This window comes from Sphaeramia orbicularis, chromosome 24 (assembly GCF_902148855.1).
Source record: "Sphaeramia orbicularis chromosome 24, fSphaOr1.1, whole genome shotgun sequence".
NCBI classification, from domain to species: domain Eukaryota; kingdom Metazoa; phylum Chordata; class Actinopteri; order Kurtiformes; family Apogonidae; genus Sphaeramia; species Sphaeramia orbicularis.
This window is the reverse complement of record NC_043979.1, coordinates 35,649,324-35,668,549: the sequence shown is the minus strand read 5'-3', so window position 1 is coordinate 35,668,549 and position 19,226 is coordinate 35,649,324. Positions and strand designations below refer to the sequence as shown.

General features: G+C 36.1%; 1 protein-coding gene across 1 annotated transcript; it reads left to right on the top strand.

Moving 5' to 3' along the window:
* Positions 1–4,754: 4,754 nt before the first annotated feature.
* On the top strand, positions 4,755–18,625 carry prep (prolyl endopeptidase). Its single transcript, XM_030128977.1, has 14 exons — positions 4,755–4,981; positions 5,301–5,375; positions 6,882–7,015; positions 7,225–7,355; positions 8,298–8,507; positions 8,973–9,094; positions 9,232–9,337; positions 10,365–10,556; positions 10,658–10,855; positions 10,945–11,048; positions 11,705–11,936; positions 13,140–13,271; positions 13,372–13,528; positions 17,527–18,625. The coding sequence occupies exons 1-14, from the start codon at positions 4,940–4,942 to the stop codon at positions 17,819–17,821; spliced, it is 2,130 nt and encodes a 709-aa protein (XP_029984837.1). The 5' UTR covers positions 4,755–4,939; the 3' UTR covers positions 17,822–18,625.
* The last annotated feature ends 601 nt before the right edge of the window (positions 18,626–19,226 follow it).

Below are 19,226 nucleotides of genomic sequence, written 5' to 3'. Positions count from 1 at the left end.
TAATGTTATCAGTTGCAGTGTATGGTGTATTGTGTCAGCTGATATGGAACTAAAATAACAAAATCCATGAATATACAAGAGAACAGCTGGAGAATAACTGTCCACTGTAGTGACCACTATGAAAGGAAGATTATATGTACCTCGTTTAGGTATTTTTTTCAGGACATTTTTACGAAAAATGGATAAAAAAATTCTAGATAATTCACTTGAACCAAAATTTCTGTTGGACATGCGCCCAATGTTTTTGTTACATATAGGTAAGAAATTCTAAAAAGGGAGTAAATGTGACTAATTCTGTCACACCCTGTTCTTCATCGATACATAAGTTAGTGTTTATTCATATTTCTGTACACTTGGTTAGTTTAAATGTTATGGAACCACGAAATGAAAGCAGCTGTACAATAAAAAACAGTGTCGTACAGAAGAATAAAAAAGCAAAATGATCAACTAAAATACAAGAATAGATTAAGAAGACATAAAAAGAGCTGTACAATTAAAACTGAAATAAAAATACCACGTAAAACAACACTCAAACATGTTACTGCAGATCAAGTTTATCAAGAACAGCAAATTTACAGTAATGGTATGAATGTTAGTGTATGGGATGATGCATGAGCGCCCACTGTGTTGGCTGATATGGAACTAAAACGAACAAAATCCATGAATATACAAGAGAACAGCTGGAGAATAACTGTCCACTGTAGTAACCACTATGCATGAAAGGGTTAAACCTAGTAAAAAAGACACAAAAGAGATCAAACTGAAACAGTCATTCACTATTTAGGATCTACTCATTTCCTCAAGTTACATAGTCCCCCAGTGGTTTATCTTCTGCTATCAGTCAGTGTGTAAGAGTATGTGGCAGTGATAATGATGGTCAAATCAGAATTGATTGATTAAGCAAAAGCAGGAAGGAAGGGACAGGAGGAGGACAGGGAGAAAGAAAGACGAGGGAGGGCTGACCTCTCTCCTTCTCTGTCAAACAGATAAGAGCGCTGATGGAGATTCCCGGTGGACTCAGATAACCTTTACCTGAAGGTGCTACATAAATGCATAAGACTGCAGCTTGGTTTATCTGGTAAATATACGTACAACTAGGGCAACCAGAGTGAGCATCAGTTGGCTTGTCCCGTCTTCTTCTCATTCCACAATACTGTTAAATGGTGTGAGTAAAATGTGCATTTAATGTTTTATTCTGTAGCTTTTGCACATGCCTACATTTTTCTTTAGTATTTTTTTTTTGTTTTGTTTTTTGCTGCTAAACAGGACAGAGCTGCTAAACTGATTTTCATTGTTCCTGTCACAGGGACAATAAACATCTGTTCTATCCTATTTTTTTTTCTTTATTAGTTTATTTAATAGGGACCATGCACATTTATGAACATTGCTGTATAAAAAAATACACCCTTGTAAATATTCCAGAATTTGTAAAAATAACTACTTTTTATATACATCTATTCTATTCTATTCTATTTTTTTTTCTTTATTGGTTTATTTAATAGGGACCATGCACATTTATGAACATCGCTGTATAAAAAATACACCCATGTAAACATGCCAGAATTTGTAAAAATAACTTCTTTTCATATGCATCTATTCTATTCTATTCTATTCTATTCTATTCTATTCTATTCTATTCTATTCTAAAACTGATGGACTGTGTTGAAACATCTAAAACATCCAGTTACTGTACACAAGAATGTGTTTTTGGAGGTCTATGCTCCTCTAAAGCTTCATGTAAAAAGATTATAAGGTATGCTGTTTTAAAAAATTTTCATTCCTTCTTGAGTAATGTTAACAACATGATAAATAAATAAACAGGAAAAACCTGATAATTACTGAAGCAAAGCACAGAGCTATTAGATTAATGACTGTGAAGCGCCTAAGGCTACCTAATGCTTAAACAGCTGTTAATCATGTAAACCATTATCAGGTATGTTTTTCATCTTTTTGTGACTTTGCACCACTGCTTAGTTTAACTAATGTTAACTTGGCAACAAAGGTCTTGGTTCTAGGTGAGCCTGGGGGTAAAAACTACACTCCAGATTTAAAGAAAGTTAAATATTCCAGGTTCTGTCTCTTTTGATGGATCTTATTCTGCTATAATTAAATACATGAATTTGTCGTCGGCAGATGCTCCACCAGTCAACTATGATTCATGAAAATGGTGTAGTGGTAATTACACAATCGTGGTGACAGATAAATGGAAGCAAAACTACTGTATAACCTCTGTAATGGAATTAATAATAGCTTATAATAAGATAAGATATTTTATTGTCATTATACAAAATGTACAATGAAATTTAGGTGCACTGTCAGGATGCGGACTCATAAATAGTAATAGTAATCGGCTAAAATTTGCTTAGAGGTCTTATTTCTGTCTTTGTGCATAAGAAATCAATCTAAGTGAATCCCCACAGGAACTTTGTGTTGGTAAATGCAAGTTATGCAAATTTACAGGATTTCAGTTCTGTTCAACATGTTGATGGTCATATGAACTATGTTTTCAGCTCAAAAATGTCCAATTTCATCACAAATAATGCTGTATTTTCATGTCACAAATGGCCAAGTTATATTTGAACTGAATTTACCTGAAAAACAAATATTCTATTCTTTTAGATTCCCCAATTTTTCTTACCAGATTATATCCTACATATCACATGTTTTATTTTTACAGGTTGCAATATGGAGTATGGTGCTGATCCATCCTGCTTATGTTACGCCAATACATACATTAAGAATGTCACACGTCACTTTTTAAATCAACAGTTTTCTAATAATAAGCATTTTTATAAAGAAATAACAATTCTATATTGTTATTTCCTCTTTAGTATGATGATAAACTATACAATAAATAATTCTGATCCTAGTTTTTGCACAGGGATCATTAGTGTAAACGGTGACATGGCTGCCGAGCATCAGTATGATGGGATCTGTAACAACCATGTCACATCCGTCCACTGCCACATTTTGTGTTTTTGTGTCAGCTGTTATTGTTTTAGAGCCACAATACTAACATTTATGAATAAGAGGAGAATTAGTAATAGTAAGTATATAAGTTTATTACTAATAAAGTACTGGTACTGACCAGAGCATCATGGGTAATGTCACATCCGTCAGTTTTTCCCATAATTAAGGTGGCAAATTCAAAAGGTAAGGTAACATTAAGTATATATGTGATCCACTTTTTATGTAGTATATTGAAAAAAAATTTTTTTTGTGTTTTTTGCATCCAAAAAAAAATGGTTTGTTTACATTACAAACATGGCATTCAAAAGGTTAAAAAATGTGACAATTATTGAGTATTTGGTATTTTTATTTACGGCTCAAGTTGATGAAATAGAAAAAAGTGTAAAAGAATTAAAGACAAACTGTATGAAAATTTTATTGACATTATTCCACAAGTGTGCCAAAAAGGCACACTTGGTGCTTAGTAAGGACCTTGCTGGACGGGTTAATTAAAACTCCTGACATTCCATAGTTTAACCCTTTCATGTATACTGGTCACTACAGTGGACAGCTATTCTACAGCTGTTCTCTTGTATATTCATGGATTTTGTTGTTTTGTTTTTTTGCACATATCTTTATTAAAGTTTTAACACATTACATATCTTTTCTGACATGAATTGGTAACGTTGTGTAGATCTCCCCTGAGCGTAATAGTTATAGTTTTCACGCAATTTATCAGTAAATACATGTTTCTTCGCTTCAAAAATTAAATGCATGGTGTCCAGTTGAGTGGACATTTTTGCAACTTCATGAAAAATAGGTTCATGAGAATTTTTTTTTTTTATTATTACTTTTTTTGTTTTTAAATGTATTTTTTAATACTTTTTTATTATTATTTTTTTTAATTTATTTTTCATAAGAAATTTTTCAATCACATTGTTTTTTTCATGATTAAAGAGAAATGAAAACACTCAGGGAAAAAATCTTGGTTAAGGTTCTCATAATTCGCGCATGAAAGGGTTAAAGATTGAAAGCCTTACACCACAGGTGACAAACATGCGGCCCGGGGGCCAAAGGTTCCAATCTGGCCCACAAGATGAATTTACAAAGTGCAAAATGCAAAAATTACTCTGTAGATATTAACAGTCAAGAGCATCAAACTCAAAAATAATAGCGTAATAACCTAGAAATAATGACTCCAAATTTTCTTCTTGGTTTAATGTGAGAAAAATAATATGACATTATGCCTATAAATAATGGCAACACCAATTTTTTCTCTTTGATTTATTGCAAAGGACATTAAATTCTGATATCCTTTAATACTAAAATGTCAACCTGAACAAATATGAACAGCCTGGAATGTCTAAAGAAAAATAAGTACAATTTTAACAATATTCTGCCTGTTTTGTGCCTTGGAAGATCTGATCTGTAATGCACATGTAGAAATCATAAAGTGAGGCATAATATTGATAAAATTGTACTTGTTCTTCTTCAGAACTTTCTTTTTTTGTCCAGTTACTCACATATTTTTTGTTTTGGATAGAAATAGTTTCATCATCTAATTTTTTATTTTTTTTTTTTTTTCACTAAAAAATTCTGAGTTGTCATTATTTATAGGTTATTATGCTATTATTTGACTGGTCCGGCCCACCGGAGATCAAATTGGGCTAACTATGGCCCCTGAACTAAAATGAGTTTGACACCCCTGCCTTACACCTACTGGCTCCATGTACTTGTACTTCCTTTTGTCATCTGCAGTACTGAACCTTGTCAACAGGGGGCGGTGTGAGCTCTGAGCCGCTCACACACAGGTCCGCCGTGTTGTCTTGAAAGCATTCATTGACTATGTGTTAGCAGGGCACCTTTTCTGCCAAAATCTCCAGCGCCTTAAGTTGATGTTTTACAGATTCCACAGAGTAATTTCCAAACCACTGTTTCATTATCGGAAGCTACTTTTGTGTTTCGTAACTCACGAAAACTGACCTCCAAAATGGCATTTCAGTATCCACAGGCTTACCGCGACGAGGCAGTTGTAAGTAAATCTGGCTAGCTACTAGCCTAGCGTGCTAATAAGCCGGGATGCTTAATCATCATGCTTTTTCATTCATTGGAAGGAGCGCCCGCTTTGTTAGCATGCTAGTTAGCTTAGCCAGCTCTGGCATCTAATTAGTCAGACTGTTGACAAGCGCATACACAGCCCTTTACTCACATGTAACCTGCTACATATGTTTCTGTATTCTTTTGGTTTGAAGTGAAATCTAGTGTGGACCTCTTGAAACCACGTATTTTCTTTGAATGCCAATCCTGTATGGTCATAGTTTAACCGCTGTCATTTGTGTTACCTGACTCAGGTGGATGACTATCATGGACAGAAAGTACCAGATCCATACAGCTGGCTTGAAGATCCTGACAGTGAGAAGACACAGGTAGAGATTTTATGATTTCACACTGGGACATGATGAGGTGTCATAACGTTGCCATTTTGCATTGATACTTTGTGTCTTAATCATTTTAGTGGCAAATGTTACTCTTGCCACTCTGTTCTGTGGTTGTTTTATTTGTTTTATTCTACAATATATTAAACAAATCTATTATACTATCTCATAAATCACAACCTTGCTGAAATGAACATCAAAAATTAAGGAAAATTCACACAACCTCCACAAAAAAATCCTTTTGATGGAGAAAAACATTAAGGAATATCAGAAACAGTCATAGAGAAGGAATCCCCTCTTCCTATGCAGATAGACATGAATGTTTTGGACTTCACAAGTATCTCACATGCTTAACTGAAAATGCCATGCTTGATACAAGAAGTGACAGGGGTCAGGTCAAGGGGACATGCACATCTATGAGAAAACATCTATTCCTTATGCACTCATTTGTTAGCTTATTACTGAGATGTATAATAAGTGCTTGTATAAGAAATATTTGACTCGTTTTCTAGACACATTGGTCCTTACATCATAATAGGATCAAATCTGTTTCAATTAAATCTGTGTCAATAAATCCAAAAGTTTCCAACATCATAGGCAAATTAAAGTGAATTTCCTGTGGGAGCCACATGTTAAACACTTTGGGGTAAACCTTGTCAAAATCAGTGACATTTTGATTAAACCGTGTTACCGAGCACAATTTAAAATATTTTTGGTCAAATATTTTATGTTATGTGTTAGGTGGGTTTTGGGTATAGACTGAGCCTTGGCCACTGGGTGGGGGGGTGGATAGGCTGGGATGGGAATGGAAAACTTAATGTGTCAATACACCTGAGGGAAATTGACCTCTGTACATTGTGGATGACTGTACATGTAAATGCCATGATTTACTGTATCCCTCCAAACTGAGGAAGAATTCTTTCTTTTCTTTTTCTTAAATCAATAAATTACGTTTCAAAAAAAAAAAAGTATTTTATACAATCATCATCCTTCCCCTGTTTAAGCACTTACAAATGCCTACTGAAATATGATACACACATTGATATAGGTTATATATGTACAAAGTTAGAGCTCATTGAACACTAAACATGTAACCATGTCATGGCTTGACCTGACCCATAGGTAGCTTTCAGGTGCAGCCGGTGAATACAACAAGTCATATGCATGGCAAATTGAATAGAAAGGCAGGATAAACAGAGAAGCATATTACTTTGTAAAAAAACACTCATCTTTCTTACTGTAAGACTGCAGTACCAGTTTAGAAATATGAAAGAAATCTGATCATGTAATCGACGTTAAATTCTGTCATTTGCTGAGTGAACTGGGTAACTTTGCTGATTCTAAACTTTAAGTTCCCAAAAGTGAAATGTGGTGGTGAAATCATCTGTTATGATTTTGCTCATGGAAGTAATCTGTATAGAATGTAGTAGAAATTACTTTAATGCTGCTTTTCTGTGTAAAACCTTTGTGCATTGGTATCATGTCCTGTTTCACCAGGCTTTTGTAAGCGCTCAGAACCAGCTGACGTTGCCGTTTTTAGAACGATGTGAGGTGCGGGATCTGTTCAAGGGGCGCATGACTGAGCTATATGATTACCCCAAGTATAGCTGTCCCTTCAAGAGGGGAAGCAGGTGAGATGAGCCTTGCTGAAATGAAGTTTTGGTACTAATGCCACACAATTTACTTATATAAAGTTTTATTTAATATTTGGTATAGTCGTGGAACCCTGGGTTACTTTAGCCTACACTGTGGCATCCTGCTGCAATAATATTCCCAATTTGTTTTTTCCTCAAAGCACAAAGGCACCGTTACATTTTAAGTGTTTCTCCATTTTTTGCAGGTACTTTCACTTCTACAATACTGGTCTGCAGAACCAGAGTGTAATGTATGTGCAGGAGAGCCTGGTTGCTGAACCCACAGTGTTTTTGGATCCAAACACATTTTCTGATGATGGGACCGTTGCCTTGCGAGGTACTTGGATTGTTACAAAACAAACTACAACTGCACCTCAAAAATCAAAATCTTACCAATTGTATTTTTCTCATTTCTAGTCAAAATATCTCATCACACTTCAAATAAGACATAATCACCTAAAGAGTAACTTTTCAGTGAGATATAAGAACTTATTTTTAGACAACAGAGCTTGAAAATCTTATTTCAAGAAATTTTACAAGATAATTTTCACTTGTTCCATCGGCAGACTTCTTTTCTCAATTCAAGATTTTTATTTTGCTTAATTCAAGCAAAAAAATTCTGCCAATGGAACAAGTGAAAATTATCTTGGTAAGATTTTTTGAAATAGGATTTGCATTATGTATTGTCTAAAAATAAGTTATTATCTCACTGAAAAGTTACTCTTTAGGTGATTATGTCTTAGTTTAAGTGTGATGAGATATTTTGACTAGAAATGAGAACTAGAAGCACTCGGAGAGCGCAGACCTCCGCCAAGGCTGATCCGTGGGCCCCCCCACCCCCGATCACCACCAAAATTTAATCATTTCTTCCTTATCCCATTTCCAACAAACCCTGAAAATTTCATCAAAATCTGTCCATAACTTTTTGAGTTATGTTGCACACTAACGGACAGACAAACAAACAGACAGACAGACAAACAAACCCTGGCAAAAACATAACCTCCTTGGCGGAGGTAAAAATACACTTGGTAAGATTTTGATTTTTGCAGTGTTTTACAGACCTACAGTATAATATCATTACACTTTGTAAGTTATTTTGTGAATGCATCTGGAAAATATCAATGCCAATGTGACAATAAACAAGTGAAATGTGAACCTGTGATGTCCTAAACTCCAGAAATAGATGGCTATTTATAGCATCTTCTGTGGCAACTAAATGTAGAATCTTAACTAAGATTTCCTTGTTATTGTTTTGTTTTCTGCCTCTGATTCTTCCAAGGTTATGCATTCTCTGAGGATGGAGAGTACCTGGCATACGGCACCAGTGCAAGTGGTTCTGACTGGGTGGAGATCCGATTCCTCCGCGTTGAAGGGGCTGTGCCTCTGGAAGACCGCCTGGAGCGAGTCAAGTTTAGCTGCATGTCCTGGACCCATGATGGGAAAGGCCTTTTCTACAACTCCTACCCTGACCAGGAGGGCAAAAGTGATGGTAACCTTGCTGCTGCTAAATATACACAGTCATAAGCTGGATTCAAACATTTTTACATCGTATAATATACAATTTACTGACATGCTGGGTTTTTTGTGTACTCGTCTATATATATTTTTTCATGCATTCATTTATTTGTTTTGAGCATAGGAAAAAATGTAACATTTTTTGTGTATAAGGAACTAATGGCAGAGCAAATACATTAATAAATAAAGGTGATCAAGACAAAAAAGCAATTGCCATGTACATTAGTAATAACAAAATAAATTGCGGGAAGAAGAAAACTTATAAAAATCCCACCCCCATCTCACATTTATACAACATAACACATTACTTTTGCTTCCTTAATGATATAGTAACATCTGTTTAGAGTCCTAATAATGTAAATAACCGATGATGTCTATATGCTTCTCTTTTCCTTGTAAGACCAAGCCAACTAACATCAACAGTGTCCGTTTCTCTCAGGTACCGAGACCTCCACCAACCTTTTCCAGAAGCTTTACTTCCATGTTCTGGGGACTCCACAGTCTGAGGATGTGCTGTGTGCTGAGTTCCCAGACCACTCTAAATGGATGAGTGGAGCTGAAGTACGTCTAAATATCATTTCTTTCTCTTAAAATCAGACTCAGAATACTTTATTAATCTCTGGGGGAAATTACTGAAAAACAGAAGTAACAAAGAGCCAGTGTTAAATGAGTTTAGTCTGATGTTGACTGCATTGCAGGTGTCAGACGATGGGCGCTATGTGCTGCTGTCCATCAGGGAAGGTTGTGATCCAGTTAACAGACTGTGGTATTGCGACCTCGAGACTACACCTCAGGGTATTACAGGTATGGTGTGTGTGTCGGCTTTTCTTCACTCTAAACTCTAGGCCATTTTTGTCATTTATAGGGTTCACATAGCCCACAATCCACTAATCTTTAAGCGGGTTGACATTTTGTTGACATTAGTTGACATTTTATTACTAAGCTAACAGCTGTATCTGTTGGGTACATCCATGATAACAGCCTTTAAACTGATTTCTGTGTACTTGACCTGTATGTGTGAAGGTCTGTTTTTCAGTCCATCTCTTCTACTCCTCTACCACCGCAGTAATGTGTAACAGTGGATGCTTAAGTTATGAGTGCAAGCAGCTATTGTCAACAGGCATCAATTTCCCAGCATTACACAGATTCCAACACAAACTTTACATAAGCACGCGAATACAGGCAAGTCTTACATAGTGCAACTTTAACATTAGTTATTCCAGATTTAACTAACCAAATAGTTGAAACGTGATGAATTTTGGTAAGTGATTCTGGAACTCTGATTTTTATTTTACATTTTTGCCGGTATGGCCTTGAAATACTGTAAATGTTAGACTACATTTGTTGAATTGAACCCTCTACAGTCGCGGAAAAAAAAATTATTATTATTACCCTTGTTTTCTTCAATTTCTTGTTCATTTTAATGCCTGGTACAACTGAAGGTACATTTGTTTGGACAAATATTATGAGAACAACAAAAATAGCTCATAAGAGTTTAATTTAAGAGCTGATATCTATCCATTTTCCATGGTTTTCTTGATAATAACCAAAATATCTATGGCATTGTACTGCAAAAAACAGTGCTTTTAGGCATTCCATGTTTTCTTCTCTGTCTGTTTTAGTCACATGATACACACAGGAGTTAGTACTTGATTGCATAACCATTGTTTTTGATGACTTTTTCCTTTTTACGCGACTATGTAGTATAAAAATGCCATTGCAGTTACTTCAAAATAGCGTGAGGTGAATTATTACATAAAATCAAATGGATCAAAAACTGCAGCTGTTTTTTTGTTGGTACTGATTGATATTAAAATGTTCCTCTTCTCAGGACTTTTGCCATGGGTGAAACTAATCGACAACTTTGATGCCGAGTACGAGTACGTCACCAACGAGGGCACATTGTTCACGTTTAAAACCAACCTAGACGCCCCTCGTTACCGCCTCATCAACATTGACTTTGCTTCTCCGGCTCAGAGCAACTGGAAGGAGCTCATCCATCAACATGACAAGGACGTTATTGGTGAGCTGCTGCACCCACCACACTGGATTCTATTACGGGGTTTAAAGGTTTTGGTGCTGCTTGAAATTCTGAACTTGCAACCTGCTCTGTCTCTACTGCAGTGTTTGCCACCTGTACATACTCCAGTTACCTGTTTGTGTGTTTCCTGCACGACGTGAAGAATGTGTTGAAAATGTACCGCTTGAGTTCAGGGGAGGAGCTGAGGACCTTCCCTCTGGACGTTGGCTCCGTGGTGGGATTCACAGGGCGGAAGAGAGACTCTGAGATCTTCTACTATTTTACTTCTTTCCTCTCTCCAGGTAATGACTGCACCGTGAACTGTTGTTGATTTGAAAGTCTGTCACATGTTGTATGAGCAGATGAACATTTTCCATCTTTATACATCCAGCCATCATTTACCACTGTGACCTGACCAAGGAACCACTGCAGCCCCACATCTTTAGAGAGGTCACTGTCAAGGGCTTCAACCCCTCTGACTACCAGACCACCCAGGTAAGAATCATACAGTTGCATGTACTGATAATGCTGTTATAGATTTATCACTTTTAACCCATAAAGACCTAAACATCCACTGGCGACCAACAGCATCTACTGATCTAAAATGTTTAATAACTTCTGATCCACTAATCCTATCAATACATGCAAATAATTGGTGTAAAATGCAGTTTGTCATCTTTTCATGGTCACCAAATATGGCCAATTTGGACATTCAGAGGCTTTGTAGTTACCATGGAAACACCGTCATCCTCTAAAACATTGATTCACCAGTAAAACCCATAGAGTTGGATCAATGACAGTGGATGGCGACACTTTGTTTATGTTCACTTAATGATATATTTTACTGGAAAAGTCACATTTTCTTCAGTTTTCTGCGTTTTTGGTATGATAATCATCAACTTTAATCTGAGCTTCAGTGAGCATCTACATGATCATTCAATGAAATACAGGAAAATACCAGATTTTCACTTAAAAATGCAAAACAGAGTATAATATGTGAGTAAAAAGATGATAAATCACTTAAGAAAAGTTACATATAAAGGAAAAGCTATTTTGGAATTAACACAAAAGTAGCACTGGGTCTCTATGGGTTAATGTAAATTGGCCCTTATCTCAAATGTTTGCTTGTTCTTTTCCATTTGTCTGCCCAGATCTTCTATCCCTCCAAGGACGGGACTCAAATTCCCATGTTTATCGTTCACAAGAAGGGCATAAAATTGGACGGCTCTCATCCGGGCTTTCTTTACGGCTATGGTGGTTTTAACATCTCCATAACACCGAGCTACAGCGTCTCTCGCCTCATCTTTGTCAGACACCTGGGGGGCGTCCTCGCTGTCGCCAACATCCGAGGAGGAGGAGAGTACGGGGAGACCTGGCACAAAGGTTGGAGACACATGAATGAAACCAAATCTTAGAAATATCATCTGTATTTTTCATCTGGCGTTAAAGAATTCAGATCAGGGTAGATTTTCTATGTTTTTTCACATCCATCAGACCTGTTATTTTACATCACATAGCCTACTTTCAACAGGCCAGAGATTTATATTGACCCTTTAGTCGCCTGAGTTTTTTTTTTTTTTTTTTTAATATTAAATGTTGACATCAAGATTTCAAAAAGCTATAGCTTGGAGGTAATTAGAGATGAAGTCACACTGTCAATGAGAAAAATCTTGAGTATGACCCAAAGTTTAAGATGGGAAATTTACTCATCTAATTTACATATTGGGACATCACACGTGGTGGCCAGATTGGATTGTGTAACTTTTAGTAAAACTGAACTTTGAACATATTTAGATGGAAGTTTTGTATGTGTTTTTGTTTTTTTCTCATCTTATCCTTAAAATAAATTAATGGAAACATTAATAGAAAGTTAAATACAGGATGTTTTAGTAGCTTTTTAGCCAAACAGCAGAGTAGCTAAATCAGTCCTTCTTTATCAGAACAATTAAACTTTACTTACTTAAATAAATAAACTTTATTTACTTACTAAACCAGCTCGGGACCACACCTTTCAAACTGGATTTTCTTCCTCACTTTGAATAGAAACATGCCCTGAAATGGTGTTAGGATTAAAGGGGCAAATGTCTGCCATTTATTGGTGGGAGGTGGGAACAAGATTTGGAAACTCTGTCTGGAGCTATGGTCTGTTTCATTCCATTATGTTGCTTGTTACTATACAGCAACTTTGGTGCTTAAAGGGTTAATAATTGTATTTATGTGGATGATGAAGCTGAGGATTAGGACAACATGCTGATAGCAACAGTACCAAATACAAGATATGGTATACTGCTTGGTGTTGTGAATTTTGTGAGTTTTCAACAAACTTTTTATTGCAAGATGGATTTAAAAAAAAAAAAAACAAAACACAAAAATATGGACTTTGTGTGCAAAGATATGTAGTTTTATGTCATCCTGTAAAGGGGACTAGTTAGTGCTCCAGCTTTCACTCCAGATGAAAAGGCAGAAAAAGAATTCATGACATTTATCTGGGGGCCCTCAGGTACACAACAGTTGTTCACATTTTTACATTTGTCTCGTTTGTTTGCACAAACCTCTCATTTAGATACTTTATGTATTTTCTTAAAGCTGGCATGTTGGCCAACAAGCAGAACTGCTTCACAGACTTCCAGTGTGCAGCCGAATACCTCATCAAAGAGGGATACACGTCTCCTTCTAAACTGACTATAAACGGAGGCTCTAATGGTGGTCTTCTTGTCGGTATGTACGCTGCAGCTAAAGTCATAACAGCCACAAAAAAAAAAAAAAGAGTTTTTGTGTCTTGTTAGTCTATAAAGTGTCTGACTGTGTTTCCTCTCAGCTGCATGTGTCAACCAGCGGCCTGAGCTGTTCGGTTGCGCAGTAGCTCAAGTAGGCGTCATGGACATGTTGAAATTCCACAAGTTCACCATCGGTCATGCCTGGACTACAGACTTTGGTTGCTCAGAAGACAAGGACCAGTTTGAATGGCTCATTAAGTAAGTACCTGCTTACCTGGAAGTCTCTGTAAAACATATTATACAGTCTTTGTCACTGATATAAAATATTTCAGTAAAAGAGGTATCACCTCACTGTGGCAAATAATGCATAATAGCAATTCCTACTTTGATATTTACTGTTAATACACATGTAGTTTATATAGTGTTATAGTGTGTTAATACTGTGCTGGGAATTGTAAAGTTAAACTTGGGCATCTAATTTGCGGAACTTTAATTGATAATAACTAATATATAATATACCATTCTAGCTGTAGAATGTGATGTGATCCTTATCTGAAGCAGTAATGTTGTTATTTAGTTATTACATGTTATTATTTTTACATTTTCTTGTTCAGATTCTCTTCATGTTAATAACTACAGTCACGGAAAAAATGATTAGACCAACACTTGTTTTCTTCAGTTTCTTGTTCATTTTAATGCCTGGTACAACTAAAGGTACATTTAGTCTATTCTGTGACTTTGTGGAATGTCTCATAGTATGCATTTTTAAAAGAGGAGCTGTATTTTATCTCAAGTGGAAGTGATATTTTTATGAGGTGACGTGAAATCACTCCAAAGAAAATACCAATAACGAAGCGTTCATTTATGAGTTATGAGCAATTTAGTGTGACGTGGTGGACAACTTAATTCAAGTAAATTAGACAGTGCTGAGAGGTTTCACTTTTAGACAGACTGACCCTGTACTCTGATGAGCTCTGTCTAATAGTTGACATATTAAATTGCACCTTTGTTTATACAGTCACGGAAAAAATTATTAGACCACCCCTTGTTTTTGTCAATTTCTTGTTCATTTTTATGCCTGGTACAATTAAAGGTACATTTCTTTGGACAAATATAATGTTAATAACAAAAATAGCTCATAAGATTTTAATTTCAGAGCTGATATCTAGTCATTTTCCATGGTTTTCTTGATAATAACCAAAATCACTTCAGTTCTTACATCAATAGCTATGGCATTGTACTGACAAAAACACTGCTTTAAGGCATTCAGTGTTTGCTTTTCTGTCTGTTTTAGTCACATGATACACACAGGAGTTAGTACCTGATTGCATAACCGTTGTTTTTGATGGTCTAATAATTTTTTCTACGACTGTATATAATAAGCAAGATTACAAAGTGACCTGGTTGTTATTACAAGGAGAAAAAAAAAGTCTTCAGGGTAATTCGGGATCACTGTGTCTGCAGTTATTTAGTAGAAATGATTGACTTACTTAATTAGATGAATTAGAGCCAAAACTGTGACACTGAAAGTCCGATTGGAAGCTAAATGTGGAAATTACGGATGCTGACTGGTTTAATAAGTGGAAGATACACCAAACATCCACTAGTTGGTGGATCTGGAGGGAGTTTTCCTGGAAAAATCTGGGGCGTTTCTTTATTACACCTAAGAAGAAAAGTAAGCAGTTAAACAGGCAGCAGAAATGTTGGAGGGAATGTGGAGAATTTGATGTAGATCACGCACATGTTTTTTTTGGAAATGTGATAAAATAATTGGGTTTTGGGAAATGGTGTGTGGAATACTAAAACAAATAATGAAGTATGAGATTCCAATGTGCTGTGATGGACTGTATTTGTGTAACTTATCTGATGGAAATGTAGCAGGAAATGACATATACTTGGTTAAGATACTTTTAGTGGCTTGCAAAAAAGCTATTACAAGGAACTGGGGAAGGACAGAACCACCAACAAAGGACCAGTGGATCGAAATTATTGATGGAATATAAACAATGGAAAGGGTGACTCATAGACTGCGACTACAGGAAACTCAAATGGACAAAAAGTGGAATAAATGGACTGTTTACAGAGATGAGAAGGATGGAAAGACTGGATAAAAATGTGTTGAAATATGTATAATGTACCCAAGCATTGTTGGTTTGTTCATTTTTCACTTTTTTGTTGTTTGGTGAAATATAGGTTCAAGGTTACTTTATTTGTACCCGTGGGTAGATTTGTTTTGCAGTCGAGGTGATTGTTTTGGCATTACAGCAAAACATACAAGACATACATTGAACATGTTAGGCAGGTACTTGATCGAGGTTACAGACAGGACAAAAAGTGCTCAGTGTTCCACCATTCATCAGTATAGCAACATGGATAAGTAAGAGAATAAAATAAATAAATAAGATCAAATAAATAAAAACAAGATGCAATAAAACACAATTAAAAACTCAGCGAAGATAAAACAGTCTGGGATAAAAACCAGGATAAGAACATAAAATTTAAGAATATGGAGTCATAATAATGATAAATAGAGCAAAGAAATAGAATAAATAACTAAAATAAGTTACTAAAGTGCAATGTCACTTTGTCTTATTGAGCTCAGTGACAGCGACAGGAACAAAGCTGTTTTTATAAACGCTGCGTCCTGCACTTTGGGACTAAAAACCTCCGTCCAGAGGAAAGGAATTGAAATTCACCTCGTAAAGGATGGGAGTCATTGTTAAGAACTGATGAAGCCATCCTCTGGACCTGTTTAGTGTACAGGGAGGCGGGACAAGACTGGGACTCACCAATCAGGCGACTGGACCGTCTAACTATTTGATTCAATGAATTTTTCTCTGCAACTGACGTCTGACCCAAGGTTCTTATCGTTAGCGAAAACTAACGAAATGATGAAAACTAGAATTGAAAAAACATTTTCTTTAACTGAAATAAATAAAAACGATGATTAAAAGAAAAAACGGATAACTAACGAAAACGAATAAAAATTATGGATAAAATTCCCTTTGTTTTCGTCTTTGTCAATGTCGGATTGATATGAAATTGATTTATTTCCCTCTAGCAATTTTAGCTGTTGGCACCATATGATATTTAACGATCCGTCACTTCTCATCACTTGTTTAGAGTCGTCTTCTGGTCCCCACTCTACCTGGAAACATGGAGACTAAAGTTGAGAGAAAGCAGTAGAGTCCTGTCTGGGACTTACAGGGTGGGGAAGCAAAATTTACAATATTTTGAGGCAGGGATTGAAAGACAGTGTATGACCAATTAGTTTATTGAAAGTCATGAGAATTTATTTGCCACAAGAAAATTTACATGATAGAAAATGTTTTTATTCTGTGTGTCCTCCTTCTTTCTCAATAACTGCCTTCACACGCTTCCTGAAACTTGCGCAAGTGTTCCTCAAATATTGGGGTGACAACTTCTCCCATTCTTCTTTAATAGTATCTTCCAGACTTTCTCGTAATAGTTTTGCTCATAGTCATTCTCTTCTTTCCATTATAAACAGTCTTTATGGACACTCCAACTATTTTTGAAATCTCCTTTGGTGTGACGAGCGCATTCAGCAAATCACACACTCTGACGTTTGCTTTCCTGATTACTCATATGGGCAAAAGTTTCTGAAAAGGTATGGATAATAGTGTTAGGTATGATTATGACATCAATATATGTTTGGTTTCAAAACAACTGACGTAGTGCCTGCTGACAAAAAACAACTAAATGTTCAGTGTAAATTTTGCTTCCCCACCCTGTATTTGAATACGATGGTGAAGAAGAGAAAAAATTTGACTAAACTAAAACTAAGCATTTAGAAAATAACGAAAACTAATAAAAACGAACAAACCTGCTCTAAAAGCTAATTAAAACTAACCGCATTAGAGAAAAAAAAAGTCAAAACTAAACTATAATGAAAAATCCAAACTGAACCATGCCACCAGGCAAAAAGATAAAACAGACTCAATAAAGGAACGATAAAAAGTTAAAATGTTTTGGTCCATGTGGAAGTGTATATGTGTAAAAAAATTTCAATAAAAACTTAAGTGAAAAAAAAGAAAGTCCGATTTGGAAAAGACTAAAAAACAAGAGGATGATCAAGGATTTTTCAAAAACTTCTCTTTAGTTTGAAACATATCTTTGTTTTTCAATGTTATCGTGGCAAATAGAGGTGGTATAAATATATTACCTTCAACTACACATCAGGGTGTTATTTAGCTTTTTTTTTAAAGTTTGACCTCAATCTTTTTTTTTTTTTACAGCTACTCCCCGCTGCATAACATCCGTATCCCTGAAGGCAACGGGGTCCAGTACCCGGCGGTTCTCCTGCTGACAGGTGACCACGACGACCGGGTGGTGCCTCTCCACTCCCTAAAATACATCGCCACCCTGCAGCACATCGTAGGTCGCAGCGTCAAGCAGACAAACCCTTTGTTCATCCTTGTGGACACAAAATCCGGCCACGGCGCCGGCAAGCCCACCAGCAAGGTCATCCAGGAGGTCGCCGACACGTACGCCTTCATCGCTCGCTGTCTCAACATCTCCTGGGTCAAATAACCTGTACCTCCTATTAACGTGTGTATGTTTTGTTTTGTTTTTTTTTCCCATATCATTTTGGGATACTGTTCTTACCAGCTGTTCATATTGTCTTTTAAATCTGTTGTCGTCTTTTAGTTCGTGTTTAACCAGCCGCCAGGTTTCACTCGTTTACTCATTTCTTCTTCGTTTCTAATGTTTTGTTTCTTCCCTGACAGCGCACAGACTCATTTGCATTACCGGCTGCACTTCGAACACTACAAGCCAACGTGCAGCTCTTACCGCTAAATTATCTTCTCGCTGCCATCGATGTTTGTGTTCTAATTAAAAGAAGAGAGAAAAAAAAAGAACGAAGATGTAAAAAAAAATAAGACGAGCGCGTAAAAGAAGGTGTACAGATCAGCCAATCAGTAACAGTCATGAGGTCAGAGTGGCAGAATTTCAATTTCAACTGGAGATCATGGTTGGATTATTTTCATTGTTGGGAGTTTCAACATGCTCCAGGTGCTCCAATATCATTATTTCGTTATTTATTAATGATTTGTGCAAAAGATGGAGGCTATCGATTGGTGAACGGCGAGATATTATTGTGCAAAAACATAATACTGCAAGTCAACAGTATTGCTTTGTATGTAAGAGTAAACTTGCAAAAACAAAAAAAAATTCAATCGTATGTGTGTGGATGCATGTGTGTGAGTGTTTGTCAGTCCCCATATTTCTTTTAGACTGATAATGATTTCTACCTCTTGACATGTGCTGATTGTTTGCCTTTTAAAGGGAACAAAACACAATGCCACAGTTAACAATAAACTTTTTAAACAGTGACTCATCGCTGACTTTTTTACTTTAGAAATGTTCACTATTCATCTAAATATTATGAATTTTTTGGGGGAAAATGTAACATTAACAGCCATGTATTTTAAAATTTTTATGCTCTTGGATTGAGCATCTTTGTCATATACATCCTAAATGTCCTTTTTTTTTTCTTTTTCTTTTTTTTTACTTTTTATTGAAATTAGATCAATGACAATATAAAAAAGTCATACACAGTGATGTAAGAACAAGAACACTACACCTGCCTAAATTTACATTTTACTGATTTTAATTATTAGACAAATAAAAAAGACAAATTACAGCTTTGGAGTTGATTCAACTTATAAATTTTTATTTCAATTAAAACAAAATTGACATGAATGAGATACATAAGGAAGTGCAGTTCAGCTGTAGTTCCACTTTCATCCGCCAGGGGGCAGTCACTTTGGAAAGGCAGCACGTGTGGCAGGGGCAGAAAGTGAGGGTGGTCTGTCAGAGGGCCCCATGTGGATTATTCAACATCCATGTTTTGTGTCAAAGAAATTCTCTGATGCCCAACTTCACAACATGTGGAAAATATTTTAAACTCCATGTACCTGTGAGATTCTACAGA

Excerpts from the sequence above, each read along its gene's own strand:
- prep (XM_030128977.1), top strand. The coding sequence starts at position 4,940 with ATGGCATTTCAGTATCCACAGGCTTACCGCGACGAGGCAGTT. Across the intron at positions 7,356-8,297 it reads TGGGACCGTTGCCTTGCGAG|GTTATGCATTCTCTGAGGAT; the intron begins GTACTTGGATTG and ends GATTCTTCCAAG. Across the intron at positions 13,529-17,526 it reads CAGTTTGAATGGCTCATTAA|CTACTCCCCGCTGCATAACA; the intron begins GTAAGTACCTGC and ends TTTTTTTTACAG.